The 9095-nt window shown below is 39.4% G+C and overlaps 1 protein-coding gene across 6 annotated transcripts in view; it reads left to right on the top strand.

The window, feature by feature from the left end:
- The first annotated feature begins 4549 nt into the window (after positions 1–4549).
- Positions 4550–9095, top strand: part of PRIMPOL (primase and DNA directed polymerase) — a 53601-nt gene continuing 49055 nt past the window's right edge. For 5 of the 6 annotated variants that reach the window (XM_060136688.1, XM_060136687.1, XM_060136693.1 and 2 more), the window contains exons 1-4: positions 4550–4654; positions 5784–6022; positions 7934–8031; positions 8922–9051. In XM_060136688.1, the coding sequence (XP_059992671.1) occupies positions 5843–6022; positions 7934–8031; positions 8922–9051 (408 nt within the window). In that variant the 5' untranslated portion in view covers positions 4550–4654; positions 5784–5842. The remainder of the gene's footprint in view (positions 4655–5783; positions 6023–7933; positions 8032–8921; positions 9052–9095) is intronic. The other variant, XM_060136689.1, reaches the window with a different exon arrangement.

Raw genomic sequence — 9095 nt, 5'->3', positions numbered from 1 at the left:
CGGCCCCTCCCCTCAGCTCTGCGAGCTCCGCGCCGCGCCGACGCGTCAGTCAGGCCGCGGCTCCCACTGCCCGAGAACACCGCCCCCTCACAGGCCCCGTCCCGCCCGAGAACACCGCCCCGCCCGAGAGCACCGCCCCTTCACGGGTCCCGCCGCGCCTGAGAACGCCGCTCAGCCCGAGAGCACCGCCCCTTCACGGGTCCCGCCGCGCCTGAGAACGCCGCTCAGCCCGAGAGCACCGCCCAGTCACGGGTCCCGGGAGCTCCTGGCTTCCAGGCACGCTTCCGGGCCATTCTAGGCCCTTCCCGGCCTCCGCTCCCTTTCAGTCCCCGTCCTACCCCAGAACGCTGTCGTCTCACTGGCCCGCGCTCTCCCCACTTCCCGCCCCGGCCCCGCCTCCGCGCCAGGTTTGAAGACTCGGTCCCGCCACAGTGGGCGGGTTGCGTGTCCTGCCAGCCGCAGAGGACTCACGGCTTCCCGCCCACGGCGAGTGTCTGGAGGTAAATGGAGGGAAACCCGAAGGCCTCGCCGGGCCCCGGGGGCAGGGAGAAGGGAGTCACGGGCAGGCCCTGCGGGAGGACGGAGAGCGGGTCGCGGCCTGCCGGTAGTCCCCGCTTCCCCTCGGGCGACCGGAGGCCTTCCCCTAGGTCACCCTGAATTCCCTGTCCCGAAACCAAAAGCTTTAACCGCCCAGCTGGGCCTCCGCCTGTCTTGGGTCACGAACTCTTTTCAGACTCTGAGGCATTTTCGCAGAAGAATGTACCAACCCAATTGAGCACGAAATTCTCCATCAAATTTCAAGAGGTTCAGGACATGCTGACAAGTCAGGGGCCCCAGGTGAAGAACTCGCCCACTTCCAGCACTTTTGTTTACTTGGGTATAAATGAGGGCGCCGTTTTGTTCACAGATATACGTCGTTCTGAGTATGGCTACCGTTCCTTGAGTGCTTAACTGTGTTCTCACATTGTGGCAATGCATTTTCTTTTTCTTTCAGCAGCCCCCTCAGGTAGGAATTCCAGTTTCCACCTGGGAGTAATTAAAAAGGCTAAGTAGTTTGCTCTTGTTAAGGGCTACACGAGTTAAACTCAGATCCTAGGAATAAAACCTAGGCCTTTATTCCTGCCAAGTTGAGAGAGGACCAGTGTTTGGTAGTCCTTTTTCTGCTGCAGTAAAACTGAAGAATAGGACCCACTCCCAACCTGCACGGTGGTCGGCATGCAGTTATTTGTAAGGCAGGCACTAGTGTACTAGTTTTTTTTAACCAGTCCTATTACCCCGTAGTGATGCACAAACCCCTTCCTGTGCTAAACTTTCTTACCAAAATTATGCTCTAGTTAAAGCAGCGGCAGCAGCAGTGGTTTTCTGGTTTTTTGTGTAAATGACCCTTATTAGTTTGGAGAAACTTTAATTATAGTAAAATAGCTGGCTAGAAGCAATGTTGGAAGTTTCTTTCTACAGAGGTGTCTCAGGTGGCAGAACCTGATCTGGGCCTGGGAGGGGAAGACTTCAGGAAGGGTGAGTGGGGCAGTCCAGGGGAGGGAAACATGCAGGAGGGCTCCTGGAGTGGGCCAGGTGCAGGCAGTGGTCATCATCATTCATTTGGTGAGAAGGCTGAACAAGAAGTCGTCGAATGGGTAAGTGGTTGAGGGCCAGATTCTGGAAAGTTTGGACTTCTTGAGGTAAACTTTAGCGTGCATGAAGTGATGCTCTGAATCATTAATGAGTGTCCCTAGGAAAAGTATGAAAATGGTCTTTTTGAAAATTTATTGGCGTATAATTGATTTACAATGCTAATGAGTTCGTTTCAGGTGTAGAGCAGAGTGATTCAGTTACGCATATATTCATCCTTTTTCAGATTCTCATATAGGTTATCACAGAGTATTGAGTAGAGGTCCCTGTGCTGTGCAGTAGGCCCTTGTTGGTTATCCGTCTCATAGATAGTAGTGTGTGTGTGTTCATCCCAAGCTCCTGATTTACAGGCCCCCCCGCCCCCCCCCGTTTCCTCTTTGGTAACCATCAGTTTGTTTTCAATATCTGGAAGTCTGTTTTTGTTTTGTAAATAAGTTCATTTGTATCATTTTTTAAAAAAATTAGATTCCATATATGAATAATATCATATGATATGTTTTTCTCTGTCTGACTTCACGTAGTATGATAATCTCTAGGTCCATCCATGTTGCTGCAAATGGCATTATTTTGTTCTTTTTTATGGCTGAGTAATATGCCATTGTATATGTGTACCACATGTCTTCATCCGTTCCTCTGTCGATGGACATTTAGGTTGCTTCCATGTCTTGGCTGTTGAAAATGGTCTTAAGGGTGATTAGTCTGGCAGAATTAGGCTCTTTGGATGGGAGATCCTGTGGGGATGGTAGAAAGGTGGAACTGGAAAAAACAGCGTTTCACTGGATGTTTTCTTCCTTATAGGAGACTTTTGGGAAATTTAAATATGAGTTACTCTGTTCAAGCATAGGCAAGGTGACTGAAGTAGGAAAAGAAGAAAAGAAAAAGTTAGTATATTTAATAATTTTGTAAGGTGTTATTCATCTGGGAAGTAAACTATTATTACTGTAAATGAAGTTTAATCACATACTTTATTATGAATACTTTAGCAGTAGGAGAAATAGTATAAATGTATTACAAGAGGCCATAAAGGGAATTATATTAAGAAAACATTGCCAAATACCAGAACATTACTAAATATTAGAACTGGAACATATATGCAGAAAACACAAGATATTGTTGAATCTATTCTCAGGGCAGAGGGAGAAGTTCGAGTTGGGGAATAGGAATTGACTTGTGATTAGACAAGAAAAGAAACTAGGAGAACTGGGCTAGAGAGAGCCATGCGAGGCAGGCTTCATCTGACCCTAGAAGCCAGTACTCGTGAACCATGGGCCTCATGGTCCAGCTGCTCCTGGGGACCAGGCCGTCAAGTGTCACCGATGAACAAGTGTAGGCATAAACCTCTGGAAACCAGGACTGCTTAGGTCGGCTGAGTCATCTCTTCACCCTCACTCTCACTGTCCCTTCTCCCACTATAGTTACTCTAAAAAGACTAAGCCAACCTTTTTTCTAGCCTGACCACCTTTAGTTTTGAAACTGGTGTCAAAAATGGTTAAACAGTCATTCCCGTGCGATGCTAAGAAATAAATAATAGAGCTCTTAAGCCTGCTATTTTAAAATACAACAAATATTTTTCTTTAGGTCTTGGAAACTGTTACAAAAGTAGTTATGGTCCCTGTGTGAAAAGGGGTTTTCATGTGTAATTATATGTATATAAAAAAAGACAGCACTGTTTCCCCACCAGCATTTCTGAAATGGTGATATGTTCTCCCGGGGGGTAGGCATGAGGAATATGATAGTCCAAAACGAGAATGCCAGATGCCTTCCTGTTCTCCATTTCCTTTGCTTTTAATATTCAACCCTGCTGCTTGAAGAGTCTAAGCCCCAGTTGTCTTTCAGCCCAGCTGTTAAAATTTTAAAACTGTGTAAATAACAAGGGGGCATAACATATTTTGAGCTTCTCTCTTTTTTTCTGTTGACATGCGTGGTTTCCTCAGTCCAGTAAGTGTTAAACTGGTTTTCCATTGTGACTGACTTTCATATATGATATACTCCCATGGTCATACCAATATTTTTACAAAACCAGAAAAAATTTTCCCGATGTCATTGTAACTAAGTGTGAACATCCACATGGTTACTTCTAGTCAGTTATTTGCTAGATACTAGAGTCATAATTCACCTGTGATCGCATTATGTGTTTATTTTCTTTGTTAAGTAATTGGTGGGCTTTATTAAAAGTCAGTTTCTTAGAAGAAGGTTTCTCAGTTAGGTTGTCTAAATGGAGGGGATTTTTATCTGTGTGCGAAGCAGATTAAATAAACTAATACTCAGAATCTATTTAGCAATAAGGAGCCCTGTCACATATATTGAAAAATTAACACAGTTGTATTAAAAATTGCCCCATCTCTTCAATCCAAAGAAATTGTATTCCTTTCCTAGGCAAATCTGTTATGAAATTTATGTTGATAGCTTTAGAATTTTATTTCTGTTTCTTGGCTTATAATTTATAATATCCATGTGGACTAAATGTAATTCTGAGAGTATAATCTTAAGTCTGTTATGGTTGAAGTCAGATTTGAAATCTGTGGATAATATGCCTTTTTTTCTAACAATGCATTAGGATATTCCTACCCTCTCTTAATCTTTTTGGGTGATTCTATTTTTCTTTCCAGGGAATATTTCATTTGCCAGTGAGTTTATGTTGCAAAGTTTTCTGCTAAAATTCAAGAGCATATTTATCAGTGCAAGTACTAGATAGGCATTGACAAAGGTAAATAGGGATTTTACCTTCAAATGCTTTAGTGTATGATATTATGTCACTTAAAACCTAATATATCTGTTTTCTGCATACATAAATTACAACATAGATGATTTTAGTGAAGAAGGAAACTATTAGTTATTTCTATTTCTGTGTAAAACCCAGGCCAAAACTTGCTGGCTTTAAAAACAACAAATTAATTTTTTCTTAGAGTTCTGTGGGTTGCCTGGGCAGTTTGCTGGATCTCTCACCTGAACTCACTCAGGCTTACTCAAGCATTGAATTCGGATGATGGCTGGATGATCCAAAGTGGCTTAACTCACGTATCTGGTAATTGGTGATTGCTATCAGCTGGGGTACCTTGGTTCTTCTCCAGATGACCTTTTATCCTCTGTGAGGCTAGAGTTATAGCATGATGATCTCAGAGCAGGACTCCATGATAGCCAAATCTAATGCAAAAGCACTTATTAAACCTCTGCTTGCTTCACATTTGTCGATATGACATTGGCAAGTCACATGGCCAAGAGTCTGTATGGGAGTGGGCTTAGATGGCATCTCTTGATGGCAGGAATGCCAGAGAATTTGTCCCCATTTTTTCTCCATACTGGAAGCTTTTCCCCCCTCTTCTAAAAACCTATCCTTTTTCCTTTGTAAGTAAACCGTAATCCCAAATTGGAAAGGTATTGCCTGGTCCCCTTACTTTGGCATGGCTAACATGGAAGCATTGTTTGCAAACAAAAACATGTATCATTAGGAAACAAGGGTTAAAATGTAAACATTTCAATTGACTAATCACAAAAGTAGTCATTAAGTTAACAGATTAACATTTATTCTTTTTTTTTTAAGTCATGCTTATGATTACCATACATCCCAAACCAAAACTAGCCAATATTGTAATTCCCACTCATACACTGGTTATCCTCCCAACTAATAGTTGTTTGAGTAGAAAAGAAGAGCAGTGGGCAGGAAAAAGAGGAAAAGGGAGCTAAGAACTAGACAGTGGTGCCTAGAAATGAATTCTACACTAAGAAATAATAGCACTGGAATGATGCCCACCATCTGGGTGAGGTACATGGCACTTGATGCAACAAAATGATATAATAAAAACCATAGTGATGCAAAAAACTCTTATATTTACATGAGGCATTGGAATTTGCAAAACATTTTCATGTCTTATGACATGTATCCTCAAGATAACTACATTAAAATGTTGATTCCCATTTTGCAGCTGATTACAATTTAGGGAGCTTCATTAATCTGTTCAAAACTGTAGCACTATTAGATGGAAGAGCCAGGATCTAAAGATTTCTGATAACCAGCCCTGTCCTTGTTTCACAACAAAACTTCATGCAAAACATAAACTATAAAGCAAAGCAATAAGCAGAAATGAGCTTTGAAGTTTTACCAAACAAAGTATATTTTAAACAAAGAAACTGGCATCCATGTTTGTTTGTTTTAGTAGTAATTCACAGAGATCCTACCTGGGATAGGATTTAGTCTCCCCATACTTCTGAACCAATGAAGAGAAAATGGGAAGCAAGGCTGAAGCAAATTGAAGAACGAGCATCCCATTATGAGAGGGAACCATTGTCCTTGGTATACAGACCAAGATTGTCTAAGCCAGAAGAACCACCATCCATTTGGAAACTATTTCATCGGCAAACTGAAGCTTTTAATTTTGTTAAAAGTTGTAAAGAGGTAATTTTTCTCATCTTTTTTTTAGGGCTACTATACCTTAAGATTTCCAAAAAAAATCTGTTGTTTGTCTTCATTTCAGTCCACGTATTTTACCAGAAGAATTTAATTGCGATCTTTTTGTACTGTTTAGGAAAGATATCCATGAATCATTAACCATTTACTTTATATTAATAATGAAAAAAATGACATATCTAGTGCCAAATAGTTTAAAAAATTTGTAATGACATAGAAATGAAGCTATGCTTAGAGGAGAAGTGACTGTATTCATGGACTGAAAAATAATAGAATGAGTGTAAAAGTTAAACTAAAATAATACCCACAGAAATATCAGGAAATGAGTAAGTAGAGTGTGAGATTTTTTTTTTTTGGTCTGCGTTGGGTCTTTGTTGCTGCGCGCGGGCTTTCTCTAGTTGTGGTGAGTGGGGGCTCCTCTTCATTGTGGAGCACAGGCTCTAGGCGTGCGGGCTTCAGTAGTTGTGGCTTTCGGGCTCTAGAGCACAGGCTCAGTAGTTGTGGTGCACGGGCTTAGTTGCTCCGCGGCATGTGGGATCTTCCTGGACCAGGGCTTGAACCAGTGTCCCCTGCGTTGGCAGGCAGATTCCTAACCACTGCGCCACCAGGGAAGCCCGGAGTGTGAGATTTTAAGGATGAAATTAGGGATTGGAAATTTGAATTTGAACAATCGCAAATGAAAATGTCTCAAATGTCATTTGAGTTAATAAGCCCTAAAACTTAAATCATAGTACCAAAGCACACATGTTTTTATCTTTCTACTGTCCCTTTTGTGCTTTGGAGTAGTAGAGTGGATTTATCATAATTTCCAACACATTAGGAAAGTGGGAGGAAGAAGTGCTTGCTACATGCTAGCCTCACAAAGGGAATGGTTCTCAAAAATAAACAAGCAGGTGTGTATTGCACATCTTTTTTTGTTGGGCACTGTGGGGAATATAGAGAAATATAACGAAAAGATGCATCTATCCAACATAAATCCAGCATAAATATATTGTGATTCTGAAAATTGATTATATATAAAAACTCAAAATGCTATAAGATTTTAGGGACGAGGACCTTCTCTCCCTGGTAAACAGAAGCTCACTCATATCTCATCAGAATAGCTTAGGAAATAGAAGAAAAGCCTTTTGTGTGCATTTTGTGTAACCCTAATTCAGGTATCAGAAATTAAAATACAGATTGGCTTAATCTTGACTTTAAAAAAATATAGCTGTATGATTGCTGGATTTACCAATCATCAGTTTATAAAATTTATCTTGAGAAGATTTTTAATAGGATCGGATAACTTAGTCTTTTTATGATTTCTCTCATGAAAATGGAAGTTTAGTTCCTTTATAGGTTCAACAGCTACCTTTAGCTAAGTGGAAACAAAAGAACTTGTGTATTCCTTTTCTATGAGAAACAATAATTTATAGTTACTTGTTCTGCATTTTAAAACTTTCCTTAAGCTTTTAAGATTTACATACAAATATATTTTTAAAAATGGTTCTCATGTATTTTTATATACTCTAGGAAATTTATTAACTTTAGTCCAAATTATTTACAATAATGTTCAGGTAGTTTTAAAAAAATAAGTTCTTTTTCATAAACTGGCAGATAAAACTATAATAGGAAGTAAAACGAGTGACTGAAAAATGATTTTTCTTTCTTTATTTTAGTCTGGATGTTCTAATTGTTTCTGCCTTGAACATTTATTACCTGAGTGACTAAATATAAATAAATACAAATAACTAGATTTTGATTGGCATAGATTTAGTGATTAATTTTCTTGTTTTCAATAATACAAATGTTCCAGTTTTTGAAAATTTGAATAAAATCTTTATGAACATTTAATAGCTACAGTTGATTTTAAATTTGCATTTTACTAATTTTTTGAATATTATTTTTGGTTTTGTAAAGGACGTTCATGTATTTGCTTTGGAATACAAAGTGGGCGATGGACAACGTATTTACCTCGTAACAACGTATACTCAACTTTGGTTTTACTATAAATCCCGGTAAGTAGCTTTTAAAGCACAACACATTAAATTACATTTCCTTCATCTGGAAATGCTTGTGAAATTAAATCAGGCTGCCTTGGCTTTCATAGTTCTCAGTCACGCAGTTAGTTACTACTTTACTATTAGAATTGAATTCTGGAGTTTCCTTGTGATAGAAACACTGAATTATCTCACCAGGTGCTAGGAGAGAGAAATTGTGTGTGTTTTGAATTCCTGTACCACGTGATGACACAATTCCCACCATCACTTTTCCTTGTTCAAATTACTGTAAACCTTTTATTTGTATATGATGGCACTAAGCAGTTTATCATTTACTAATCAAGTCAGCATTTCTTCTTAATAACCCATCTTAAAGTCATACCTCTTGATACCAGTGAGAATGAAACTGCACATGTGAGCACTGAAAGCTCATTGAAGTCAGGTGATTCAGAGTGTATGTAACCAGTTTTTAAAACATTCCTAATGAAAATATGGAACTTAAAAATTCTCATTAAAAAATTCATGGAATCCCAAGAATATGTGATTGTGGGATCACAGTTTGAGAAAGTTCTTAAACAAAATTTGCTTCATGGTGATACCAAAAACAAATGTAGCAGTGTTACCTGATATCAAAATTATCTGTGAATAAATAGCAGTATGAAGTTGGCTATATTTTCCAGTTAAATAATGTTACAGAAAATGATTGTTAGATCTTGTTTGATGGAAACTCTTGATACTGTGTTCTGTAAACCTGTGGTAAGCAGTTGTTCACTTTATCTTGTCTTCATTATGTCATAGTTATCTGTCATTACATCACAGTTAATATACTATCTTGAGATACAAGAGCAACTTCTGTGATTTAAAAGGTATGAGATATAAACCTAACAATCTTGAATTATTCAATTCAGAAGAAATCTCTTACACTGCTGTGAAGTCATTCCTGAAAATGCTGTGTGCAAGCTTTATTTTGATTTGGAATTTAACAGACTTGCCAATCCAGGAGCTGATGGGAAAAAGATGGTTGCATTACTCATTGAGGTAAATTACAGACTCAGGTTTTTCTCCTTATATCTACCTGTATG

Source organism: Lagenorhynchus albirostris, chromosome 21, assembly GCF_949774975.1.
Source record: "Lagenorhynchus albirostris chromosome 21, mLagAlb1.1, whole genome shotgun sequence".
NCBI classification, from domain to species: domain Eukaryota; kingdom Metazoa; phylum Chordata; class Mammalia; order Artiodactyla; family Delphinidae; genus Lagenorhynchus; species Lagenorhynchus albirostris.
The sequence above is the reverse complement of the archived record's forward strand: the minus strand, read 5'-3'. Positions and strand labels throughout refer to the sequence as shown.